The 27,973-nt window shown below is 41.3% G+C and overlaps 1 protein-coding gene across 11 annotated transcripts; it reads left to right on the top strand.

Moving 5' to 3' along the window:
* Nucleotides 1-70: 70 nt before the first annotated feature.
* Nucleotides 71-27,707, top strand: sun1b (Sad1 and UNC84 domain containing 1b). Of its 11 annotated transcripts, none has more exons than XM_051387554.1 (23): nucleotides 2,712-2,903; nucleotides 5,929-6,026; nucleotides 15,481-15,669; nucleotides 16,173-16,429; nucleotides 16,896-17,174; nucleotides 17,313-17,447; nucleotides 17,891-18,019; nucleotides 18,845-18,928; nucleotides 20,078-20,188; nucleotides 20,331-20,450; nucleotides 20,584-20,677; nucleotides 21,460-21,518; nucleotides 22,024-22,226; nucleotides 22,493-22,768; nucleotides 22,868-22,960; nucleotides 23,583-23,674; nucleotides 23,788-23,932; nucleotides 24,090-24,404; nucleotides 24,547-24,631; nucleotides 24,974-25,089; nucleotides 25,364-25,531; nucleotides 25,636-25,728; nucleotides 25,821-27,707. In XM_051387554.1, exons 2-23 carry the CDS (start codon nucleotides 5,944-5,946, stop codon nucleotides 25,935-25,937), a joined length of 3,243 nt encoding a protein of 1,080 aa, XP_051243514.1. In that variant the 5' UTR covers nucleotides 2,712-2,903; nucleotides 5,929-5,943; the 3' UTR covers nucleotides 25,938-27,707. The 11 variants fall into 11 exon arrangements, with proteins under 11 accessions (XP_051243520.1, XP_051243516.1, XP_051243514.1 ...); XM_051387553.1 differs by having other exon boundaries at nucleotides 2,712-2,972; XM_051387551.1 differs by lacking the exon at nucleotides 2,712-2,903 and adding an exon at nucleotides 5,315-5,479 and having other exon boundaries at nucleotides 16,911-17,174.
* Nucleotides 27,708-27,973: the final 266 nt, after the last annotated feature.

Raw genomic sequence — 27,973 nt, 5'->3', positions numbered from 1 at the left:
GTTGTTTTTTTGACAGATCCCATATATGGTCATTTTTACCAATTATGGATTGACGCATGTGACGCTGGCGTAGCAACGGAAAATGTGAGCGTGTGTGCGGGAAAGGCGAACGTTAGAGCAAAGTCCTCTTTACTGGGGAGTAAACGTTACAACTGCTCGAGAAGTGTTTACGAACTACGGGATAAACTAATTAGACAGTCACCGGCGTTTGCCCTCGGTAAGCCGCAGTCAACATGTGAGTAAAACTTCACTTTCTGTGTTTATAATTATGTGAATTAATTCCACATGCGATATCCTGAGCTGTGTCACGAGAGGCTACAACTTTACGTTAAACGTTTGCAGATATTTAACGTTAGCTAGCTGTAACGTGTTGCTCCGTGGTGTGGTGTTTTTGGGGTCTTATTTCAGGTTTTACTGACAAAAAAAAAGCATATGAACTGAAAGAAGAATCCCATAAGAAAGCTGAGAGACTGACTTAACTGACCAGTGCAGTAGCAGGGGGCTATGCTAATGTATTGCACACTTCCGTATTCGTTTAAATCTGTGACAGCAATCTAACTATATGTTTTGGTTTGCACCAGTAACTACCGGTTTCTATTCAATTACAACATATTTTCAGTGACAAAGATTTAGTTTTTCCCGGGCCAAGGCTGCTCCAGACACACGTACATGTCTGGAGTCATGGCTTGAAGAAGAGGGTGGGGGGTTATTACCACAGGTGGAAACCAGTGGTACATGTATATTTACCATTTTCTGCTGCTTTACAATTCTACTTTGCTACAAGTAGAATAATATTGTACCTCACTGCATTCATCTTTACTGCTAGTCACTTCTTTAGATTCATATGTTACTTAAAACACACAATAGGCTTTAAAATACATACAATTCAGAGGGGACTGACTTCTCCCTACTACCTACCTATTAACTATGTTGCTTTGACCAGCTACAGCAGTAAAATTCTGCTTACTTATTAAGCAATCCATATTAACATATTTTATAATTATATGCCTGTAAAGGGCCACTTTTGTTCTTTTATTTAAGTAAAGTACTTTTTCTACCACTGCGTACTGCTCATCTGAAACACTCCTGGATAAGAAATATATGCTAGAGGTCTTATCAAGGCTGAGACGGGGCGTGTACAATCCTGTTTAATCTTTGGCAGAGGGGTAGGCTGCCTTCGTTCATGTCTAAAGGTCACAGTGAGATTGGATCCAAATTACCGTCATTAAGGTTATAATGTTATAGAGGGGTATTCATTTAACTTTCTGGAGGATATAGTTTGTGGTGGTGTTGAATTTTATTGCATTATACTCAGGTCTTTGTATAATTTAACCCAGTGGTTCTCCACTTTTTTGGCTGGTGAACCTTTATGTATAAGTCAGTGTCTAGTTGGGGCTGCTGTCCAGCAGGTGGCGCCTCACCCAAGACCTTAAATGCTCTCATTAGGATTCAGATTTGGGTATCAATAATATATAATATAATTATGTTTGTGGAAGATTTCCTGCTTCATCTGAGCTATAAGTCAGTTGCAGAGCAGTACTGCTGATAGGACCTATTGGCTTGCATGTTGTTGGATGGTGAGAATACTGTTGTTGTTGTTTATGGCAGACAGTGACATCTCTGTGTCTATATTTATATATAGTAATAATTGCGATACCACAGTGTAAAAATACTAATGTTACTGTGTTACTCATCAGACACAACTGAACACAGGTGTGATTATATGTTATATGACACTCAAATAACAATGCATCCTATTTAGTAAGATGATCCTTTCTGTGAGCAACGTTCATACATATTTGTGTTGTTGACTGAACGAATAGAGTGAACGCTGTAATAACTTTCTTTCTGTTGCATTTGTGCAATGGTTCATTGGTCAAATCCCACTTTGGCATGTTTGTAGTAACAATTCTGCAACAACGTTGCAACAGTACCAATGCCAACTTTTCCTCCTACTGCACTCCACTGATTAGTTGTAGTTTGTTTTATTATGGGACATCTGAGCTCAGCTAACATTGAGGCCAGAATTTGGAGCATTTCCGGGAGGTAGGAGGGCAGTTTATATTATTCAATTGAAACTTATACATGGGGTGTATTACAGGTTTTGGGACAGCATTTAATTCTTTTTAATATGGCTCTTTTTAAAAAAAACAGATTAATAACATTTTTGGTGCAAAATATGTTAAATGGCTAGAACCTATAGACTTTACTTCTGTGGTCTGGACAAAAACTTGTGCAGGGGTAGGACTGCTCTGGGGTTGATTTGGGTCATGGCTTCAATTACAGTAAGTATGGCATTAAATAGCCTATCACTTGCACTTATTTACAAAAACGTTGGTTGCTAGAAATGTATTTAATAAATTATTTTATTATCATAATATATAGTAATAATTATTATTAACAATACTATTGTTATTGTTGGCCTATATCATCCATCATTCATGCTATCAGATATGTGTTTAAGGTCGTTCAGGTGGCAGATGTGATACGAGGACCTTCAGTTTCCGATGAGATCTCCTCCAGGGGGGTTCAATGTCAACTTTAACCTAAACAGTAGTGTGCTCCCTTTCAGTGCCTGAGCAGCAGTCCGGTGCGTACCGTTGCACCAGTGCTGCTTTCCTCCAATAGATTTAAAGTGTGCGCCCCGGCCGACAATAGAGGGCCTGGGAGTGGGAGGATCAGCTCGGCAGCAATCCTTCTGGCTTTGTTACGACCGGGAAGCCATTTTGGAAATCTGCTTGTTGTGCACTAGCATAACACTCTCCAGCTACTTGCAAACTTTTGTGTTTTTTTGCCTAGAAAAATAACGTTAAGGACCTGTGGGTGCGCAGTAATAATTAACCTTTGAGTTTCCGTTGCGTCGGGATGCTGGCAGAAGTTTGCGCATCTTCGGTGATAGTAATGTGAGGATCTGTTTCCTTTTGGATTACGCTCTTAAAGAATAATAACATACATGGACTCTAACCACGCGGGCAAGTTGACATGCTACTATAAATAACGTCTCATTACGTTAATGTAGCTTGCAATTTAATGTTGTGAATGTGTCATTTCGTTTTATCCTGGTTTTGTTTTGTCCTTGCTGAGCTCCTTTACCCACAAATATCGCAATCTCAGGCCTTATTTTGTAGGGTGATTCGTAAACATCTGCGACATTATTACAGTTAAAATGTGTTATCTGTCATTAAGACTGTGTGCTGGGTGCGTGTATTGACAGACAAATAGTAAATGAACGTATGTAATAAGAAATGGGAATAGTGCGTCGTTGCACAAGCCTGTAAGTCAGCGCTATCGTGAGTGACGGCGTTGTCTAAATGCATGGCGTCTAAATTTAGCACTGGGCAATGTGAGAATAACTGGGCTTATATGTCATCTGGCCGGACACTATCTGCAGTTATTATTAAACTAAGTGTGTGTGCACCACTCTGAACACTGTTTATTGACAGTAGCTGGACTTGTCACAGTAGTTTGCCCTCTTTCATCGCAGGTGGTTTGCGTAAAGGAGCCAGCAAAACAAAACGTGTGAGGAGAAATACAGTAGTGTAAGGAAGGTGTCACTGTGTAGCGTGTTTAGACTGTGTGTGTGTGTGTGTGTGTGTGTGTGTGTGTGTTCCTTGCAGGGGCTCTTATTGTTGAACCTGTCTCCCAGATTATGAGCTCAAGGATTAAATGCTACAATTGTTCTGAGATATTCAGTCACATGCAAAGATGAAAAAAACAAACCAAAACTGCAGGACATGAATTGCTCTTTATAAGAAAGAAAAACACCTGTGGTCAGACGTACAGGTTCGGAGCATAACACCATGATGTCTCTTATTCTCAGTCCATCCTGCAGTAGTTCCAGTGCAGTTGATGTACTGTAGGAGGTTTGGTATTCGATTTTTGGAGTACCCACATTCAGCGTTTGGTATCATGATTCATTGCACCAGTTGACAAGTCAAAAAAAAAAACCTAATCCTGGCTGAATTAAAGTAGTCCCCTTGGCTTTTGGATATTTGTTTCCATTTATCCCTCTTTCCGGCTTGGAGACTTTGTTGCGGATTTGAAACATGATTAAGATTATGGGTTGAGATTTTGGTGGTGGATTTTAGGAAAAGCCATCTGTTTTATTTGCCCGGTCTGGCTTGCCATCCTCTCTCTCTGTGTTTGATTGAATAGCTGAGTCGAAGTTGGAGTTTCCTTCTTTGCCCAAAATAAATGAGGAAGTTGTGGTATAGTAAGTGGTATGCTGTGCTGTATGGTTAAGCTTGTTATGACAAGAAATGCAAAATCAAACAAACACAGTTATTGTATTTTTTTATGTTGTATAGAGCAAGGGTTAAACCTTTTGTATAAACTGGAAAGAGATATCTCACGTTTACCTTTTCATGGCTGACCTAAAGTAAATCAATTTTGGCTGTTATACACTCAGCTGCCAGGTAGACCTAGTTAAACTACTGCAGTCTAATACAACAGTCCTTCATTAAATCTTACCGTCATGAAGGTTATAATGTTCAGTTTTTGTTGAAACTGTTACAGAGGGGTGTTAATTCAACTTTCTGATCATTTTGGAGAATGTAGTTTGTGGTGGTGTTGAGTTTTATTGCATTATAAAGAAAGAGATTATTTTACCAAGTGGTTCTCAGCTTCTTTGGCTGGTGAACCCTAATGTATAAAGTTTCAGATGTCTCAGATTTGCGTTTGCACCAAACAGCTATATCCCATACAAACTTCTCACATGGTTGCATCTAAATAACTATTCTAATTGTGCAGTATTGGACAGACAACCAAAGATTAGAGAAAAGTCTGAAAAATTAACCCAAATGTGTATATCAGAACTTTCCTCTCCTATTAATCATCTTGCAACTCCTCAGATTTATCTTTACCCCTACATTGTGAACCACTGATTAAGCCTACCTCCTTGACTGAAATAAATTAGATAAACAAAGTATTGGAAACTCTGTATAATGTAATTCAATAGCAGCACAAAATGAACACACAGTTGAATCAACACCTCTTAAAAGATGGAATATTATTACCTGTATTAAGTTAGGCTTTATGGCAGGTTGTATGAGACTGTGTTAGTTTCAGGTGTACCTAATAATAAACTGGCAGCTGTATGGTGTGGTGTATTATGGCAACAGTATTTGAACAGCCTGTTCACATAATGCAGGTTTCCCCGTGAGAAGCTCAGCCCTCAGACCAGTTGTTTCCCGCCCATTGCCTAAACCTTAGCCCCACCCCTTGCTGTTGTACATGGTTTCATAATACCACTCTTTCTGTGTGTGGAGCTTACCCAAGAAGTCACAGTTGGAGTAGCTGTCCTGGTGAGGCGTCTGCTTAATACAGCGGGAGAAAGGATCGTCATTCTCTCTCTGTCCTGTCTCTGCCAGCCATTCCTGTCAGTTGCTGCCTGTATGACGACCAGAAGAGAAGAAAAGTCATTCATTACAGCTTCAGTGGCGTCCGTAGCCCCCCCGCCACAGCCAACATGCAGGAAGAGGTCGGCCAACTCTCGTCCACTGTTAGAACCACAGTAGCATTGTTGTGTTCCTGGGCAAAAGGAATGTCCAGCAGCTCTCATTAGGGCCTGCCTGGGCTGCTGTGCTTTCTGACACGGTTGCACAGTGTAGCAGTAACCGGTTGTTCTGTTTTTCTTGGAGAGCAGCCCAGTGAAGAATTGATTTGGGAAGAGGCAGGGAATTTACCAGTGCTGTATTGTATTTTATGTGTAGATGCGGTTCTGAATCTGTTTTTTAAAATACAACTGCGCAGCGGCAGAACTTGAGCTCATTAGTAGAACTAATTTGGCTGCAAGAGACAGGCTGAACAAGCCAGTGCATGCGTTTTTTGTGTGAGTGTGTGTGTGTGTGTAAGTTTGTGTTTGTTATCCCGCTCTACTATGTCAGCTTTGGCTAAAGAGTCCTATCCCTTGCATCCTGACTCTTGCAGTCTAAACAAAGAAGAATGACCATGGATTTTTCCCAACTGCACACATATACGCCACCACAGTGTGCTCCAGAGAACACCGGCTATACCTACTCTCTCAGGTGAGACCTCAGTACCGTGCTGCGGTACACTGACTGCAGCATAAAACAGTCAGACCTATGGCATTTCAGTTACACCCTGCCTGTCATTTGTGACTCCATACAGCTCAGAGAATTAACTCTGAATGAAGTGAAATTGTCCTTGAGACCCTGTTGTTGCATTTTAATCAGTTTGAAGGCTGTGAAAGTGTAGTGCCAAGCAGTTACTCCATATTCAATTTCCTCTTGTTTTTAACAGGAGTAGTATGCTGTTGTTCTTGTTATTACTATTGAGCACTGTCAACCTTGATGCTATTATAATAACGGTTGTCAGTTTACTCATGTCCTCATGACAGTGCAATATAATGAAAGGTTTCTAGGCTGCTAAATTATCCCTAGGGTTGTTTTACATTCATACTTGTGTGCTGGTTTTCTGTGACCTGTATAAAGACAAACCTTGACAAGCAAAGAGCCGACAGGCAGCAGTTTACTTCGATAGTTGAGTTGAAATATATTTACTTTTGATTATACTGTTGTTTTTAAACTTTCAGAGGTTTTATAAGTCAGTCAGAAAAACCCTGTGGTTTTGATGACTCAGCCTCATGATTCAGTTGGTGTGTGTGTGTGTGTTTCATGCTTAATGGGGAATCGGGGAGGCATGCACCGGGTAAAAACAGCATCTTCCCTAGATTACTATATACATTTTACCATATTGTAGAATAAATGCTCCAACTACACTTTTTTCCAGCTTTTTTTTCCAGTTTTGAATATATAGTAAATACCATTCATGGAACAGCAACCTCTCACAGCATGCTTCTCATCCTTGCATTGTTTCTTGAGCTCCTCATCACAGATCATACTGTAGGTGTGGTCGACACTTCACCAGTAAGGTCTATGCAAGTGGAGGAATGTTGCTGTTTTCTTCACCTTTTATTGTCGGCAGCTCTCAGAACAGAGAAAGGCATTTGGGCGTGTAGGTCAGGGAATGAATTATCACTTTGGGCCGTGCTTAACTCGCTTTCTGACTCTAGGGAAAGGAGGAGTTCTTGCACGAGCAGAGGCCTACCATCATTTAAGTGAGAGTTTAAAAGTATCTTGTAAAGAAGTCAAGTTTGAACAAAGACCTCTCATTAGGTTTACAGTCATGTTCTGCTGAAATGCAGAGCACATTGTGAAAGTCAGCAGGCCTACATTACTTTCAGCTCTTTCCCATCCAGCTGAACAAGTTCCAGAGTCTTTTTAAATAATTATATTTCACAGTATGTGACATTTGTATTCGATGCATTCTATATTTAATCTGTCAGCAGCTCTTATAGTTGTATAGGTTGTGGGTATGGCATTGATGCACAGTGAGAGTTTGCCTGTTGGATGTTCTTCATGTTGAGATGCAGATGTATCGTGATGTTGTATCCTGACATAAATGGCAAAACAACAGGTGAACAAACCCTTAACATCCGCATAATTTCAGTTGAGCTTTTCTCCTGAAATCAAGCCTTGGTAACCAGTCTTATGAGTCACAAACTGTGACTGAGGCAAAGTAAAATGAATGTACAAAAGCCCGTCTGACACCCTGCTGGAATCTGCCAGGTAGCCTGAAAGTCTGGAACAAGCTAATCGTGTTCCTTTGAATGCGGTCAGCTGAGAAGCTATTAATGAACCTCACAGACACAACTGTGGCCCTGATCCCAGGATTAGACTAATAGTTCATGCTTCTTGACCAGTTAGTTGAAGGATCTGCGGTTTCTATTAGCCTGTGTGTACTGCAGCTATTTTTGATAATAATTTGATGATTTATATCAGCTGATTTAAGGTGGTTACATCTCTTTGTCTCCGTGTACTCTAAGTAAACAGCACAACAATCAGAGAGTAAATGTTGTATTTGCAACCAGCTCAAAGTTCACAACTTATATCAGCCCTTCAGTCTGACAGCTGATTGTGTTTAGTCTTTAGAGGGTCTCTGTATGGCCCACAGTGCATAGAAGAGAGTAGTGCAGAGACAGACGGGGTCAGGTGACAGAAACCGTTGGCCCATCTGTTGTCAAAACTCAAAAGAGCAGCGACAAGTTCTGTAGCATTGAATAGTCCAAGACAAAGAGGGAGAGGAGGCCAACCAATCACGTTCTGTTTCCTTCTCACACACATACCAGTGAGAGACCATTGAAACCTGGACCAACAACCTTGTGTTAATTTAATTAATACTGTAAATACTGCGAGGGCAAATGCTTTTATTCACAGATTTATAACCCAACAAGGTTTTTATGAGTCCTTTTGGATGGATTCTGTGCTCTCTCACTTCCTCACAGCTGCTCTCTCTCTTCTCTTTACTGGACTGATTCAGTTCAGTAAGGCTTCATCCAACACTCTCATTGCCTGTTTTGTAGAAGATACAAGGCAAGATTCACGCACATGCTCTTGTTGTTTGATCAATGTCTGTGTCGTATTGAAGGTATGAAAATGTATTGGTGCGTGCCCTGAGTGATTTTGAAAAAAAGATTCAATGTCTTGAACTGTCAATTCATGGGTCTTAAATAATGCATATAAATTTAGTATGCCTTTTAATTTGAGAAGTTCTGTGTCTGTAATAATACGTTTTATAATGAAACTGTTAGATTTGAAATAGTCTCTTAGACTTTTGTTTACAGGTGATATTATTATTTTTATTAGTCGTCCATATTTGGGCTGTTTTTTTATATTTTTCATTTACATCTTTTTTGAGGAAAAAAAAAACTTAATGTTCTTAGTGAAGCTATTTAGACAAAACTATATTCTATTAACAGAAAGAAAGGGTGGACAGATGTGCTGGAATAGATGAAAATACTACAATTGGAATTTATCTATATAGTTATGTATGTATGTAAACCATTTCTCCTTCAGTTCTCTTTGCATTAACCACACACACACACACACACACACACACACACACACACAATTTAGAGAATGTAGAGAACTGCATCTGTATAGCTGTACAGTGGTTCCTAACAGAGCTGTTCCACCTCTTGAAAGACAGACTGACTGTGCCCATGTCCTCACTGAAAGTGTGTGTGTGTGTGTGTGTGTGTGTGTGTGTGTGTGTGTGTGTGTGTGTGTGTGTGTGTGGTATTGACTCTCACAAACCCTTCATATTTTATGATGGTAGAAGTGGGTCAGTGGGGCTGGGGCCTCTGGTTGGAGTGTTTTTCCCCTCACAAGTGATTACTGAACTGTGACAGTAGTAAGCAGCAGCATTGATCGAGTTATCTGATGCTGTATGTGGCTGTCTGAGCGGTAGGAGGTAGAAAATGTCAGCCTCCTATCCTCAAAAAGATCCATTGAAATACAAACAGAAACACGGATGTAAAAGTGTTTTTTTTTTTTTTTTTTTTTTTTTCAAGCCTAAAGCTGGTTGAAGCTGCAGTTTTATTAAGATTATTCATTTAAACACTTTTTTTAAAGTACTGACTTGACATAAATCTGATATGAAGTACATTTGCTGTAACATTGCAAGTCATGCTCTGCAAGACGAGGTTCAGGGATGCAACTAAAGCAGGCTGTAACTCTGTCCACTGAGTGCCAGTTGGGCGGTGGTTGTTCACGCCGCTGTCACAGTTGTTTTGACATCTGGTCTGGGTGTATTTCAGTTCATGCACCACTGGTCAAGTGCCAAGCAAATGACAGCAGCTGGAGTCCTATTCCCTTTTTCTTTTGAGGGTTGAACTCGCATCAACACAGGTATTTCAATAGCTGTTCAGACTGTTCTACTACAATGGAAAGTGGACATTTTATAAACTCCTTGCTGCCAGAAAACACATGTTATAGTATTTTAGACTTCGGAAGCATTTCTGTGTCTGTATTTGACAGGCTTATGTTCTTGTGCGTTACAGCATCTGTCTGTTCGTAAATGGTACATGTCCAGCCTCTTGAGCCAGGGAAGCTGTTTAGAGTGGTCTCCATGGCAACCACAGCAACATGAAACGGTACACTATAGTGCTATAACATGGAGAGCGAGGGACACCAGAGAGAGAGAGTGAAGCAGAAGGATAATGCTGTCTGTGGGAGGGAAAATGAGGGTGGGCTCGAACGATCCTAATCTCAGTGCCAAATTCTACCCACCCAGAGATAGCCGGAGTGGAAATTTGAAGGCTCTTAAACCAGACGCAGACTCCCAGTTCCTGGCCTCTGGTAAATATAGGCCTCAGCACCTCAGGGGAAAAGACTTTCTCAACTCTGCAACAGTTTTAGGAAACAGGCAGGCACAGTGTACTACGTTTTTTTTGTTCTGATTTAGTATTTTCCCCCACAGATTTCCCGAGGCTCTCACAGCTGTATTTCAGGGGCGGGGGAAATGAAGAACAGTATAATTTCAGTAAACACAGTGTGGTCCCACAGTGTCATTGGGAGGAGATTTAAATAAATTGTTGGGAATGGGTGACAAAATACTTTCACTTCAGCCAAATTAGAGCATCCCAAGTCTCTGAAATGATTAGCTGTTGGCAACACATGAAGATTTAGATACAGTGTGGTTGCCTCAGATTTGCTTGCGCTTGCACTATTCCCATATATCGCATTCTGTGCTGCATGTTGGAGAGAGAGGGAGAAAAACTTTAATTTATGTAGTTGTGATTGGATAGAAGAGCCGACCAAACAAATTCCACTTCATGAGACAGCAGAAAATGTCGGTTGTGCTTAAACATCTAAGGTCTAACTTTGACATATTCAAGTTTAACATTTTGTTGCATTAATCTGTAACATGGTAGGACACGTGCAGTACACAATAACGGCTAACTTTTTCTGAAACTTTTGACTGCCAGTTTTTGCTTTAGTTTCATTGGGAACAACACGCCCCCTTGTCTTGTAAAACCCTGTGTGTGTGTGTGTGTGTGTGTGTGTGTGTGTGTGTGTGTGTGTGTGTGTGTGTGTGTGAGTGTAAGTGTGTGTGTGTGTGTGAGAAAGTGAAGCATGACAAGGCTTTTGTAACCACACTTGTGGTTTTGACGCTAAGATTTACAACCCACGTGGTTTCTATAATCTGTTTAAGATACGTGTGTGTGTGAGACCACAAATGGAAGCCAGTGTTTTTTTGTCAAGGGTCTTTGTGGCACAAGTGTGCTACTATTATAGCTCACTACAGTAGACTTTCATCTCAGAGCTGCAGATTAGGTTATATTATAAGATCAATGTCTGTGCTTGTAATACAATTACCAGTCCAGGGATTTTCTTTCTTATAATTTTTGATAGTGTTCTTTTCTGTGAAGGTATCAACTTTTGCATTTTCTTTTTATTTGACATTAAATTATCAGAGTTTCTAGTTAGTTATTAAAGATGAAATGTCAATTAAACAAACTAATTTGACTGATTACTAACTGAATTTATTTTCAAGCAAAACTAACAAACATTCTCTACTTTAAGATGTTAAGTTGTCAGAATGTTCTGCTTTTCTTTTCTTATTTAATAGTAAATAACTTTGGGTTTTAGACTGTCAGTCAGACCATTTGAAGATACCACCTTGGGTCCTAGTAATTGTAAGGCCTGTTTTAAAGAAAACAATTCTTTGTTGCAGCCCTAAAAGTTAAGCTTCAAACATATTTGCTCCAGCAAACCAAACAGACATCTGTCTCTGATCTGATCAAATGAAACATCTGCCGTGCAGATGGTGAAGAACCAGATCATTGTCTTTGCACGTAAACTTGATGTATAATTGTGTCCATCCATTCTGTATACTTTGTGATGGGATCTCGCCTTTTGCATACACTATGCAAAGCAGGCAGAAGGTGGGTGGGTGGCGAGTCCCTTCGGTGGCAGCAAACCAAACACAGCACTGGAGATGTAGATTCACCAGAAGCGATGTTACTAGAGTTACTTTTTCTTTGTCATGGAGGGATTTGTCTTCTGTGGCTCTGTGGATAGATCTGAAAGAAATCATGACGTGCCGGTTTTGCCTCTGTTGTTTTAGCAGCTGCTCTGAACCCCTCAACAAAAATATCTAGATTCATGTTGTCTCCAGGGTACGATATCTTAATGAGCCGGTAAAGAGCAGCCGCTGAAGTGATGGCGCTTCCACCCCACGGGCAGATACTTTTTCATTGATGAAAACACATTCATCATGTCGTGTTTGCACCTGGATGAATGGCTGAGTTCCAATCATCCTGAGGCTGTCTGGAAGATCTGATCCCATTTCAATTGTGCATGTGCACCTTGAAGTAATGTTACTTTTTCTTATGCTAGACAGATCATATTCTAATACTTGGCATAAATAGAATTTAATACTTGTTTGTAAAGCTAACCAGATTCAGTAAACTGTTACTCAACTTATATCCATTATTAGTGAACCTGATTTATTTTCTTGATTAAATGTTTGGTTTATAAAGTGTCAGAAGATGTTCATAATTTCCCAAAGTTTAAAATTGCTTGTTTTGTCCGACCAATAGTCCAAAACCTAAAGTTATTGAGTTCAGTGTCACAGAATACAAAGAAAGGAAACAAATATAATTTCACAGCTTTGTATCTAATAGTTTATGAAGTGTACCTGGATTTCAGTACTTGGCTATTTATTGCAGGTCATGTATCTTGCATTATCCTCTGATTCCTACCAACCTTGAATCCCGTCCTGCATGCTCATTGCATGTTGCTCTGCATAATAATATGTGCTAAATAACAAAAAACATAAGCAACTAAAATGTAGAATCCTATCTGATATGATGCTCTGTGTAGTTGTGCGTTGTAAGAAAGCCGGCTGTGCCCACTGAGTGTGGGAAGAGTATCAAAGCTTTAGTGTTATGTAAGGAGAGATTCCAGGAAGCTGAATGTCAGGATGGAAGTGTCTTCTCTCTCAGTACTGTATGTCTGTCTCTTCATCTGTGTCTTTCTGAAAGCACAGAGTCCGTCTCTATTTTTATCACTGGTGTGGGCCGTGGGAGCCGCCTGGGAGAGAGCGGCACACGGATCAATTTGGATACCCAGAACAAGTGAAAAGAGTCTAGCAAACTAATTAAACATTGTTTACAGCCTCTGATCAGACCGACTGGGATCTCAACCGTTGCTAGTTTACTAAATGCTGTTTTTAGTTTGAGATGCACGCTTTAATTTTGTTCATAGGGGATTGGTTGATGTTTTGGTGAAATCAAGATCTCTGATCATGAGTTGTTCGAGCAGAGGGTAACATTAATGATTGTGTCTGGCTAAAGGCTACACAGATAGACAAGCCCTGTTTTCTTTCTCACACACACGCCCTGCCCCACCTCAGGCACTCAGTCAAGTTACCAGTGAATCCTGGATCATTATGTTCTGGTATGATAATTTGTTAGTTTGTATACACATGAAGACATGCATCAGTAAAGTTTTTTTGGCTCAGGATGTAACCTGGAGGCAAGCTAACTGCTTATTGGGTCCTTTGGCCCACTCTAATGAATATTATTGTCTTAACACAAAAACATACTCGGCACTGCCCCACAGCTATTTTCCAAGATTTGAATTTCAAATTTGAATCAGACACGCAGTGACGCAGATGTGATGGAAAGTTGATTGTGGTGTTGATATCTGGCCCACTTGCGTTTAGGTACACCTTGTTTTGTCACTGCTCTGCTTGTAGTGTGTACTCCAGGGTCCTTGTGCTCTCTACTGCAGGGAGCCACAGTGACTTGACTTCACCTCTCTGCTCATCTGTCCTTGTATGGCCTCTTGTTCTGGTGTTATATGCAGTGTGTATCCGTCCCTCTCCCAGTTCAGTGCACAGTCTAAAGTTTGATACAGATATATATTATTATAACAGTTGCTTTAAAGCTTGCTTGATTTTTCTTTTTAATTGTAAATGAATTAAAATATGATTTATCCGTTAGTAAAGTAGTATTTGGAAGTAGCATGCTTTGGGACTGCTAATGGTACTTGTTCATACTGTGAGCTTAGTGAGCTTGATAGTGGCATCATAGACATATTATATGGTACCACTTCAGTTCCTCCTGTTTTTTTCAGGGTATAGATGGTGGCTGTGAAGAGCACAGATAAAGAATCCTGCTGTTTGGACAATTTTCTGTGGTTTTAAATCAATGTTTTTTTTCCCCATCCAACGTGTTAGTTTTATGTTTTGGGGAACAAAAAAACATCAGGAGAGAGTAGGGTTAACCAGAACAGATAATGATCGCATCCGAGCGTGGGAACAATTTGGAAGTAGTGGTTGTAAAAAAGATAGCTCTGGTCAATTTCAGACCAACAGGATACAGAAGGAGAGGTGTTGCCCTGGTCATGTGCTCAGAGAAAAGCCAGTTGGAGCAGCAGGCAGGAGGCAGAGCGAGGATGAAAGCGCATAATTGGCTCTCAGTGGGAGTGTAATCTTCAGGGTTTAGAGGTAGAGGGAGGACCAGAGAGCACACATGTATGCACATACAGCCGACATTGCTCAGTCTACGGTTTGTCCTGCGTGGAAGACTGCCTTAATATACACACTGCCGTGCAAGGGCCACTGACAGTGACTCTGCACTTGTGCCTTAAACTAAATGGCTCTTGTTTATACAGGGAACGTCCCTTCTTTTCAAGTGTGTGGCAGGAAGTTGATTCTCTGTCCTCCAGTGATAGATAAAGTGCTTCGCTCCTCCTCTATCCGCCCTCCCCTTCGTGTCTGTGGAGTAATTCTGCCTGACCTAGTTGAGCTACATGCTAAAGATTGTACACAGCCTGCAAAGAAAGTGCAGCGCTGTCATTTCAGTTCAGTTTGTCTCATTAGAATTTATCACACAACAACAGTATAGTTGGTAAGCTAGAAATAACATGTTTGCCAACTTTGTTTGTTTGCAACAGCTAAAACAGATTATAAAAATAGTTTAGGTGAATTTCGCAATTGCTGCCCTGTTGCCTGTTAGTCTAGGCTGAATGTTTGCTTTGACTCTGCATGCCTACCCTGCCAGGTGGGTGTGGCCCTGTGAGTCACAGCTGCACAAAGCATGGCAAAGTCAAACATTCATGGTGTGTTTCCACTTACGGTGGTTGGCTTTGGATTGCAGTGAATGGAGTAGATTTTTTTATTTTTTATTTTTCTAGCCTACGAGCATTCTTTAGGGGTTTATCGGGCTCGTTTTTCCAATTTGACTTCCAGAGACGCACTATTCTTTTGTCTTGTTTTCTCTCTCCCCTGTGAGTGAGTCACTTCCTGTTGCAGGGAACAACAGCTCTCTAAACGGACTGTCTGTCCCTGTGTTTTGTTTGTTTTTGTTTAAAAACAAGAAAGCCTCTCTGAAGTAGCTGAAGATGACACGCACACATTAGGAAAAGTGCAGGATATCTCTGTTCAGTATTGATTTGAGGTTAAAAGTCACTTAAGGCTTGTTTTTTGTGTCCAAATGAATTTCTGTGCAGCAGACATGAGAAACTTTGGAGTAACTGTAATGCAATTCCTCCTTTCATCAATTAAGGAATTTTAATTTGGTTCCCTTTCCTTTCTCCCCCACTTTCTAACTCTCCCGCTCTTTCTGCTCCGCTCTTCCCTCCTTCCTCCCTTCTGTCTCTCTCTCAGCTCCAGCTACTCCACAGCAGCATTAGAGTTTGAGAAGGAACACCAGATTGCTGCCGTGTACGAATCGCCCAGGATGTCACGGCGGAGCCTGCGTCTGCAGACCGGTGCCGGTCACTATGGCAACGAGAGCCTGGCTGATTACTCCCAGAACCACAGCAGCAACTACACCAATACCAGGAGAGAAACACGGTGAGACTAGCAATGAATTCCAGAGAGTAAATATCTGCATGTTCATTTTTTTTTTATGTCTGTCTGAATGTGAGTCAGGGAAGTGTATTGTCAGATTTGGTGCAATTTAGACCTGCGACACAGTCAGCGGGGCAGGGCTTTCGGGCTTTCGGGCTCTTGATGAAAGTGCAGCACAGAGCGTCTCTCCTTCTGCCTGCTGACAGCGCTGTCTGCTGAAGAGTCAGTCCCACAGCCTGGTAGAGGAGGAGACTTAGAGACACTGGTAAACGACTTTAGCCCACTTGGCTGCATTTACTGTAACAGTGCAGCTGAGTCAGAAACACAGTCTCTCTACGTTGCACTGTCATCATCGTTTCCATCATCCCTCTGTTTCCGTCAGTTGTGTATTTTTATGTCATAAGGTTTGTGTTTTTTGTGTTATGTTGTTTTGTGTACATCTATATATACTTGTATACATGCAACAAAACTCACTCTTCATATTTTTCCTGTCTCTGCCGTCCCAGGACGCTGCGGAGCAAAAAGCAGCAGTCCAGTTCCGGTGCCCTGTCATTATCCCTGAGCCAAGTCGCCACACCAAGGAAAACCCTCTCCTTCTCAGCTGTTAGTACACCGATTATCAACAGCAGCAGCATCGTTCAGGAGAGCAACACAGCATCTGATGCCTCTCTACTCCCCTCCATCCTGGACCAGTCACACCTGAGACAGCGCACCGTCACCACAACCACAACCACCACTTCTACTTCTGTGGATGGACACTGGGGTCAGTTGTTAAAAATATAGATTTCCTCACAAATGATCTATTGTGCTTGTGCAAAAAAGTTATTTGAGTATCTTTTAATTGAATTCTACCCTGTTGTATATACAACACAAAACTAGAATAGTACAGAGATAGAAACCATACAATGGGAAATACTACTTTAGGTTATAACCTATGTGGTCAATATTTTCAACATAAGAAATGCATTATTGTGTTTTTATATCTCACAATAAACAATTATAGTGAATGAGTATAAGGGAACTAGTTGAGGTATAGTGAGTACTTTGACTTTCATACTTTAAGTATATATTTTCAACAATACTTACATACTTAAGATTATGAATACATGACTTTTACTTATAACAGAGCATTTTTATATTATATATATTTGCTCAGTAGTATATTTGCACTAATACTTTATGAATGTAATAGTTTTAAGAATTAATTGGTTTTATTTATCTGTGTACAGGCTGCAAACCCTCAGGGATGAGCTCCAGCGCTGACCACAGTTCATCAGGTGTCAATGGGGACGCCAGTGCATCAAAGTCCCACACCTCGCTCGCCAATGGTTACATCTGCAAAGACTGCTCTATACACTCTCACAAGACGGACTCCTTTATCACACGGTCGTCATCGTCATCGTCATCATCATCTCAAGCTGCAGAAGCTTCCTCAGGCGCCCTCTACTCCTCCTCATCACCCTTCACAAGCATATACACCAGAGACAGGAGTCGAAGGAATAAGACAGGTGAGAAACAGTTGAGTTGGACATGTGTCCTTCTAAATATTGACATTATCGGGCCCCAAAGGGGAAAGTCTTGTATGTCAATATCTTAATGGAAGTTGTGATAATGAGAATGTAATTGGTAGCTGTGTCTTTCTCCAGGTGTCCTGGTGTCTATGTCTAACGCGTGTATGCACTACAGCAAACGAGCCCTGGCCCCCATAGTGTCCTTAGTCACCCTGATCTTCAACAATGTGCTCTGGCTGGGTTCAAGGGCCAAAAGCCCTCCAGGAAAAGGTATACAAGAGGCGTGCTTTGCACTTCATCCATTACCCATCATTCTCTGTCTTTCTTCTGTCGTTTTTGGTGGCAGATTTTCCTGAGTCAGTCAGCTCAGAGTGAGATTCTCAGCGATCTGACAGATTTTCGGCTGATTTCTCTTTTGCAGCTAATTTGAAATCTCCACTCCCTGTTGGTTTCTGCCAGAGCAGGATTCTTGTAATGATTTTGGCTGAGTCATGCTCTATTTCTGTTTCATATGTAACCTTGTTACATTTCCTCTTATTGGGCTTTCCATAGTTTCCTGTCATTTTTCTCTCAGGGTATCTTCAGGGGATTTTTCTATCTTTGACTTCACTCATCCTACCACACATTTATATTTGTATTATTTTGTGTCTCTAGCTGTACCTCGACTGTGCATTCTGACTAACAGTGATTGTACGGGGCGGGTGTGTCACCAGGTGTGTTTGCATCATTTTCGGACTCGATGAGACAAGCAGTGTCCTCCAGTTTCTCCCAACTGTGGCTTTTTAAGCAGACCACTCTTCACAGGGTGATGGGCTTCAGGGCTAATGGATATGAAGGACAAGGTACCAGCCGTTACTACAAAGGTTAACGGTCACAGCTCCTGACCTATTGTGCCAATCCTCTATTAATAAACTTTCTTGTCACCATTTCTCTCATTTCTAAGGTCTCACTTCTTTTGCTTAAGGAGAATGAAGCCTCATGTAGTCAAATCATCTCATTTATCATCTCTCTCCATCTAGCCTTCAGTTTCACACTTTCTATCTCTGTAGGAGGAAGTATATTAGAAACAAAAATAAAACTGTACACCACCCTAAAACACCATTTCCTGAATTCTGATAAAACTATCGCACAACACAAGTTGAATTTTTAATGGGAGTGATTCAGTTCACATGAGGTTGTGCAAATATGTGCACTTAAAGGAAGACTCAAGAGAACTAAAAAGACACCCTGACTCAATGATAACTGCGATTTTCAAGCTCCTTTTTAGATGTGATGTGCAGTCAGTAAAGACAATATGAGTTTTGGTTAGTGTGCACCTATTTGTACACAGTGTTTGACAGCAGTTTAAATTTTTACTTGGTCAGTTTTATTTCTAGTATACTCCTGATTTAAGCTGGTTCTTTTCACAGCTGCAGAAGTGTTGTATCAACTCTGAAGCTTCGGTTTCCCCACATTTCTATATTCTTGTTTCTAGCAGTTGTCACTGTGTGTCCTCTTAACTGTTTTATTGCACCTCTATTCTCATTTTCTTCATGAAGACACAGAGCTCCTCTGCTGTCACATTGGTGACGTGTGCACTTACTCTTCATCCATTGTTCATTTCATCGTCATTTTCTCACACAACGTGGTTTTGTTATGCAAATAAATGTGTTGTATGTATGTTGCAGCTCACTCAAGTTTCTGTGGAAGCATGAATGTGAAGGGCCTGGTGACTGAAGATGCATCACATCTTAATCTCAATGGTTCCCTGTGTAAGCACACGCGCACACACACACACACACACACACACACACACACACACACACACACACACACACACACACACACACAACAAACACACACAAAACACACACACAACAAGAGCATACATTTTCTTGTGATTGACAACGTTAATTATATGCGTGACCTGTGTGAGGACCAGTGAGCAGAGGTTGTGTGAACTGCATTGACTAGTCAGCAGCTTTTTGACCGTTGTGACCTGCAGATGCTTGTCTTTCGGTCAAGTTAGTCCTCCAAACCTATTTCAAGGGACCAGTTCAACACCAAAACAACACATAAGTCATGATGATTCCAGACATAAATAAAGTTTGGGTTAACAAGCTGCTTTATTTTAGTAGTAGTAGGTTAAACAGATGTGACTAAATTAAGAAAAAATCTTAAATGAATAACACGTGAAAAAATGTGAATTGCTAAAACTAAAGTATAATAAAAACAAACATGAAAACAAGAAAAATGAGTGAGATGCAAACAACAAAGCAGCTTCTCTCAGCTGACAACAATCAGCGTTTTGGATCATTGTAAAGGTTTGAATCCATTCAGCACCTCATTTGTGAATTTAAGCTATTGATCAAAAAGTCGGGGCTGCGAGATATGGTAAAAATCATATTGGAATTAGTGGGAATGTGACATTTGTTGACATGTTTTCTTGTTGGGTTTTTTTTTCTCTATTTGTGGGCCAGGGCATCTGTGCAGCACAACAGTACCTCATTATAATTGCAACACATTTTTGCAGCTTCTGCAGTTTGCATATTGTACTTGGCTGTGTTGTGTTTTCGATAATATTTTCTATAAATTGTGCAGCCCTAAGTAAAGTAGAAGCATTTTTTAGTCAGGAGACAGCTGTGGAATGCCCACAGGAGCATTTAATGGGTCAACAAGGCCTGTTGTCATACATTTTACTGTGCATGTTGTCATCACATACAGCATACTGCATACAAGCAGCCCACTTGTATTTTCATTTTATACATTTGATTCATTTCATGTTTTAATTTCTGTTGCTCTGGTTAACATTTTATTATTTTGGTTTTGATGCTTGAAGTCCATCTTAATTTTATTCATTCACACATCCTTTGTTTTTCTGTTTTGTGTTTGCCTGCTGTCCATCATTTCGTCGCACACAGGTGATGACTGTAAAGGGAAGCAGCATTCAGAGACACACACCGTCCTCCTCACACAGTCCTCCAGGTCTCAACGCCTGGCGGGGGCTCTGTGGAGCATCCTAGCTTACACAGGTTAACCAGCACTTCACTTATGTTGATGACAGACTGTAGATATACTGTTAGAAAGGATAGTTTGTAACTTAACTTCTTTGAAGACACAGACAACTGGTGCTGCAATTAATTAAATGTTTCCCTCTTTCGCCCTGTCCTCCAGGTTACTGCCTCCTGCAGCCAGGCTACTGTGTGGTGCGAGCAGGCAAAGCGTTGGGATCCGGGGCTGGGACAGTGGTGCAGGGGCTGCTCTCATTGTTCTGGATGCTCCTGGCAGCTCCAGGTTGGTGGCACTTTTTTTCTCACCTTCTTCAAAATATGTATCTTCTCTGCTTCTTTCTTTGGCAACATGGTCTGATTATGTTCTCATTCTATGTATGTATGTCTTTTTTGTTTCATTTCTTCAATCTGCCCAGTGAAGGCTGGCAGGGGACTTCTGTGGTTTCTTGCAGCAGGATGGTACCAGCTGGTGTCTCTCATGTCTCTCCTCAACGTCTTCTTTCTGACTCGGTAAGAGCCAGTATTGTTATCTATTGGCTGTATTTGTTATGTTTATGACAGTAATATATCAAATGACAGTGTGAGGATGTGAAACGGTTCGCTCATAGTGATGAGTCTCAGATTTATTACCTGAATCTGCGGCTCCCCTTGGCTGTCTGGCCTGCAACTTTACTGTTGTAGTTCTCAGCGGTCTTATAGCGTCGTTTTCAGCCACTAATGGCAGCTGTTGTCAGTGACAAATCTCTATAAACCCACTGTACACTACCTACTCAGCACCAAACAGGTCAGGAGGCTTTCCTCCAAGGAGTTGATAGAAATTAAAAACAGAGCTTAAAGAGACTTAATATTGGACTTAGATTTTCCAAGTCCAACTCCAACGTGAATGCTAATGTTGCTCCGTAACTGCTGGATGTGTAAATAAGCAACTGTTCTCTTACAAATTCACCATATGAACTAAATAATGTGATACTTTATTGGTGTTGTGTTGTTTCTGCTGCCCCCAAGTGGCCAAGAAATCAGTTATTGTAGGTTTATATGTTCAAAACGGGCTTTGTTTGCCAAATTTCCAAAACTGTGTTAGCAATTATGAATTAAAAATTACCTTTTTTATCTTCAAATACTGTAGTCTAAATAATTATTCAACATATATTGTCACAAGGAACAGTGTTGTTTTAGTTTTCTTCCTCCTTTTGAGGAGTTTTGACAGTTTTCATAAATGTTTCTTTGTGTTTGAAATAACATGAACTCCTGTCACTGTGTGTTTATCTGACCAATGTATGACTGTTTTTCAGATGCCTTCCCAAACTCTGGAGGCTCCTGTTGTTCCTTTTGCCCCTTTTGCTCCTCCTTGGTGAGTTTATAAGAACTCCTAGAGATCTCTTCTTTTGTCACAGGTGTAACCCATTTAGTGAGCACATACAGAGAAAAATCAATCTGTGGTGAAGCAGTAGATGTCCTAACCAGCACACATCCCCAGAGTACACTGCATACCCTGTACCAGATTCAGGTCAGCCTCTCTGGGCTTTTAGTGAGTTACTGTGGTTCAGCACTGCTCACACATACTCACACAGCAGCAGAACACAAATACATTTACCTATTTACTCTTTAGTTACTGGTTGAACTGCTCCCTAATGACGTTAATAATAAACATACTTGTCCCTTAATTCCTGATTTTTTTAAAATATGCTTGTTCCAACAGTTAACAATAGCTACTGTGTATGATGTTTAGATTGAAGGAAATATGTATCCTTACATTTAACATTACATTTAAAATGGTACACATGATGAGTTGTTTTTTTATGAGTGACCAACCAGCAGGTGAGTCTTAACCTTTACTATCGTCTGTCTACATGCAGCTTTATGGTTGTGGGGTCCGTCCACTGCTGCCCTTCTTGCCTATCTCCCTGCCATAAACATTACCGAGTGGCGTCCTGCGTCTCCTTTCACCTTCTTGTCTAACTTGGTGCCAGCTTCTGCTCCGGTTCCTGCGTCTGTCCCTGTCGCTGCACCAGAGACTCCAGTGGAGCAAACCCCCGCCACCCCGGTCTCACAGGCAACGGTAAGATGTACAGATAAAACAATGAAAGCATTATTAGAAATCACTGCATGATATTTTGTGTGTGTGTGTGTGTGTGTGTGTGTGTGTGACCTTATTACATAATGTATGTTGTTGCTTTTGCCCTGTACTCAACTGCACAAAGACACTGTGTACTTTAGAGATAAATAATGTCATTGTGTGTCTGGTGCAATGCAGGGCTGTTTTGGGAATCGCCACAAAATTGTAACCTGTCTCTTATCTGTTTGCTCCTTCATTCTCCTTCTCAGCCAATGCTTCCCCCTGTGGCGGTCTCCGGTGTGGACTTGGAGCGACTGGAACACGTAGAGCGCCAACTAGCCCTGCTGTGGAAGCAAGTCCAGCAGGGTGACGAGAAGCAGGAGCAGCGCCACGGGGACATCTTGGGTCTGTACAGCACCCTAAGGGAGCAGCTTCACACTCAGACCGACAGGGAGAGCCTGGGACTGTGGGTGTCCTCCCTGCTGGAGCAGAGACTCGGCGTGCTACGGGGAGAGCTGGTACAGGAGAACACACACAGAGCACAGGTAAGGAGATGATGATAAGTGTTGAGTTACAAGAGTGATGTTCTGCTTAAAAGGTTTACTTTTATCTGACTTTCTTTTCTTTTCTCCTGTTCAATGCAGAATACAGAGCAGCAGAAACAGCACCAAGAGAGTCAAGCAGCACGGCTGGCTGGTTTAGAATTGCTGCTCAACGATCTGGTTGCCAAAACTGAGGTATGTACAGCAGATTCACTGCTCTTCCACTGAGAAAACACCTTGAAAACATGGGGGCAGAATGTATGTGGAAATGTGACAAGATTAATTTTTAAATGCAGCAGTGTTAACCTGCCTAATTTACTCTTAACTTTCCAATAAAAAAATCAATCATTAAATCGGCAAAACTAAGTAGATAGCATAAAAGCAGGCAAGCACAAGAATATTATCCATTATAGAGAACAGAATGTAAGAGTAGAGGTCAAATGGTAAACATTAACAAGCAACACATAACACAGGCAGTGTTTTCTATGCAAAGCTTAGAGTCTAATTATTAACTGACAAAAAACTGCTAGATTAGCCTGAGATGGTGGGACCCGTACCGCAACCATAGAGGCAACAGTGTTAAAAGACAAAAGAATCTCTTCACAAGGTCCAACAGGTGAGAACAGACAAGAGCAGGTACGAAGGCAGATCTGGTTGTATCTCTGTATACAAATGAACAGTGGTGCTGTATAAAGTATATAATTGAAGTATGTTCCCGGGGAAATGTCATTGTCATTATCACTGATTTGGTTTATCTGTCATAAATGTTTTTTCTGCTATCATCAGTAATCCTGTATGCATTTTATGTGTTTTATAGAAGGTGCAACAGAAGCAGCAGCAGTATGAGCATGAGAAGCAGGAAAGGGAGAAAGACGTTGTCACTTCAGCACCAGAAACGGTTCCTATCAGGTACAAAACACAAATGTGTTTTCTTCAAATCCGCATGTTGACTGATTTTTCTTATTTTTTTCTGAGCAAGTTCTTCAAGATTATGGCAGCTCACATGTCTGTCTCTCCCTCAGTGTGGGTGTGAAGCAGGAGGACCATGATGCTTTGCTAGTGGAAGTGCAGAGACTTGAGGCGGAGCTTGGCAAAGTCAGGCAGGATCTGCTGGGTGTTGCGGGATGCAAGGGCAAATGTGAGCAGCTAGACACGCTACAGGAGACAGTAAGTAACACAAATAGTGACTCATGTTTGGGCTTTACAGTAAGATCGACTCAATGTGCCTTTACCATGGAGTAGTTTCATAAATCATTAAGATTTGACTGACATCCAGTTTCCATTACTTTCTCTGATTCATTATATTTCTGTTTTATTTTCCCAGATATCAGCCCAGGTGTCCTCCCAGGTGCGTAAGGAGTTGCAGGCTCTGTTCTTTGGCAGTGGCAGCTCAGGAGAGGCGCAGGGAGAGGTGCCTGAGTCCCTGATCCACTGGCTGTCCCAGCGCTATGTTAGCACACCTGACCTGCAGGCCTCACTAGCCTCAATGGAGATGAACATCCTGAGAAACGTGTCCCTGCAACTGGAGCTTAATCGGGCCCAAACCCTGGGTGAGGCAGAGTCCCAAGCCAAGACCATCGTTCAGACAGTAACCGGGACTGTCCAGCACGCTGCTGCTGTTGAGGGACTGACAGAAGAGGTAATGAACGTACACTGCTGCAGTCAACATCATCATCACTGTGGATTTCCATCTTAATCACATAATCTAAGCTGAGCTCTTAAAAGTGTTGTTTTGCCATGTTTATTTAATCTTAACTCTTGTGTTGTGGCCTCTTCCCCAGCAAGTGAAGCTGATTGTCCAAAATGCTTTGAGGCTCTACTCCCAGGATCGAACAGGCCAGGTGGACTACGCCCTGGAGTCCGGAGGTAAGATGGGAGCCTCACATCGGTATCAATATCAGAGTCAGTAGTTGGGAAGGGATTAGCAGGCTAGCTGCATCATAATTCAGTACTGTGCTTTAATGTACATCTGTTATGTAATGAGGGTGCAGGCATTATCCAGGCTCGAGGACGTCAGGGTATTAACAGCAAAAGCCCAGGCTCCATTGTGTTACTGAGCAGTCTGTTGACCTACATCATCCCTTCACAGAGGACGTGGGCACTGTGACGTTCTAATGCTATCAATACAGGCTAAAGTGCAGAAAAATATTTAAAGGATTTAATTTTCAGTATAATTATTGTTTCTGCTCAACCTCTGTGCGTGTTCAGGTGGCAGCATCCTCAGTACTCGCTGCTCGGAGACATATGAGACCAAGACGGCCCTCATGAGTCTATTCGGCCTGCCTCTGTGGTACTTCTCCCAGTCCCCACGTGTTGTCATCCAGGTGAGCCTCACCATGAGAGAAATGTCCATTTTACAGATTATGTAAAGTTAGTTAAAGGATGGGTTAATACATTTTAAGTTGGAAAGCCCTATCTATAGCCAGTTTTTGGTTTGTCCATTTTGGGCGATAGTAGAAACATGAAGTACTTTAAGCTTATTATTACTATAGGGTGGAACTGTTGCTGTCATTTAAAAATAAAAACACTGAAGTCTTTTCTTTAAACAAGTCTTTGCTGCCGTTATGAAACTTATTTTGGTATTTCTCCCTCCCTCAGCCTGATGTGTACCCAGGTAACTGCTGGGCATTCAAAGGCTCTCAGGGTTACCTGGTGATCCGGCTGTCCCTGAGGATCCTGCCCACATCCTTCTGCGTGGAGCACATCCCCAAGGCCCTGTCCCCAACTGGAAACATCACCAGCGCCCCACGCAACTTCACCGTTTTTGTAAGAAACATGCTAACATATAAAGCCTTAGACTTCACACTTGTTAATCCAATCCAAGCATGAGCGATGAATGACTATTTTCACTGTTGTTTGTTTGTGTTCAGGGTCTAGATGATGAGTACCAGGAGGAAGGGAAGCTGCTGGGGCATTACGTATACCAGGATGATGGGGAATCACTGCAAACTTTTCCTGTTATGGTAACTTAAGACACACTTCCCAACCAGTTACAAACAAAAATCAATTTATTGTCTGCCGCCATGTTCTGAATCTTTCCCCTCTTGTGTTTCAGGAACAGAATGACAAGACCTTCCAGATCATCGAGGTGCGGGTGCTGTCTAACTGGGGCCATCCAGAATACACCTGCATGTACCGCTTCCGAGTCCACGGGGAACCTCGGCCTCAGTGAACTAACCACTAACATACATGCTCACACATGACATATCACACTATCTGTACATAGCTCACGCCAACTTGTTAAAAAACGGAGGGGACTCGGCAGTATTTGGTGGACGTTTTTGTATGAAGGACACGGAGAACACAGAAGTCGTGGATTGTGAAAGGAACGTGCCCAGACTGAATCACGAACATGTGTTTTGTAATATTGAAAGAATCACAGGGAAGTCGGTAAGGGGACTGTCAAGGATCGCAGAAGAGGAACAGAACCACGGAAGAAGCTAACTCCCAGTCCCCTTTTCGTAAAAAGGTCTCTTGCACTGAATCAGCCTGTGAGGGCGGCAGGCTCCACTGAGCGGACAAATCCATCCCCCACCCCCACCCCACCCCCTCTTGGCACTCGCCACTTCTACACGGAGGTGGATGCTTGAAATGGGGGATTACAGACTCATCTCCACTCATTTCCTCACACAAAGCATCTCAGTCTGATTTGGTTTCTGTTCTTAAACATCTGTGTTGAACTTTGATTTCCGGTTAGTTTTACATTTTCAGGATCAAAGCCACTGCACCTTTGCCTGTGATGCTGTCCAGGCGTGTCACTCCCTTTTTGTTGCTGTCGAGTCTCTGCAATGACTTTTAACTGTGCAGCCTGCAGGACTGGACCGATGCTCACAGTGGGTGTGTACTGGACATGAAAGGTTCACTACATTTAAGGCTTGGTATCATGCATCCACATAGCCATAACTAAGATTTTCTTTTCTTGTTTTCTGTTTGAACTGAACATGCTGCCTATGGACAGGCTCTGAATGTTTTCTCAAATGGAGGCTTTGATGCAAGTCGTCCTTTAACTCCACAGCAACACTATATAACCACTGACCTGAGCTCTCTGTGTTCAGAGCATTAGGAGGCTTTTCACTATGTCTATAGACAAGATATGTGTATGGGATGGATGGACTCCCGGGTTCATTCTAGCATGTGACTCTTCCCGAACCATACTCTGTAACTTTTACATGCATCGTGGATTTACATGAGTGTGTCCTCTCTGAAGGTTTGAATCCAGTGCCTGGATCTCAAATCACCAAATCTGTTGAAAGCTAAATAATATAATAACTTCTCCTGTAGACAAGAGTGTGATTTTCCCTTCTGTTTCTATCAAGAGGAGACTCTTTGTCTTCTTCTAGCTCAGTTATAAACGTCCTCCTCACATGGGCTCCCTCTATTCTGAAACCCTGAAGGAATGTAATCTGTATATTTCATTGTTGATAGTTGGTCCTTTATAATATCTGCTTTTATCAGTGTTGCTTTATAAAAAAATCATCCTGTTACTATCATTATTATTATTATTATTATTATTATTATTATTGTATTACTACCATTATTTCTACATTGTGTTGTTTGGCTTTTTTTGTTTTGTTTTGGGGGGGGGGGGGTGTTGATGTCAGAGGATGCACTGCAACAACTTGTTAGAGAAATATTTGTGGCACGGGTCTTCACAATTTGTTTAAAAGAAATGGGGTGTGTGTAGTCATCAATTTTGGTTGCAAATATGGGGAAGTCTAAAAATGTTATGTATAAAATAATGTTCACAATCTTATTTATTAACAAGTCAATTAGTGACTGCAAGATATGAGTTAATGCAATGTATATTTTGTCATAAGCTGTTCAGTGCATTTTGGAACCATCATGGGACTTTTTTTTAAGATAAATGGCTATTTTTGTTCAGTCATGAGATGACTTAACTGCTTTGGAATATATTCCAATAAAGACTTTAATTTTGAAGAAATTCCCTGAATAACATGATCGTGGTTTAAGACTAAGATTATTATGTTCTCTTCATCAACAGATTGAAAATGCTTTTTTTTTTTTTTGGTTGATCTTTGACAATATTTATTTGGAGGCAGCAATAACAAATCTGACTGCAGTACTGAACCTTTTCCTGGTAGAAGAGCAACAGTAAGTCTTAACTAAAGTATAACAACTGTAACAGTATTATGAAAGTAAAGCCAAACACCTTCAGATAAGATTATGGCGTGTTTGCTCATTTGAAAA

The sequence above is a fragment of the Dicentrarchus labrax genome, unplaced genomic scaffold (assembly GCF_905237075.1).
Source record: "Dicentrarchus labrax unplaced genomic scaffold, dlabrax2021, whole genome shotgun sequence".
Lineage (NCBI taxonomy): Eukaryota > Metazoa > Chordata > Actinopteri > Moronidae > Dicentrarchus > Dicentrarchus labrax.
This window is presented reverse-complemented; position numbering and strand designations above follow the sequence as displayed.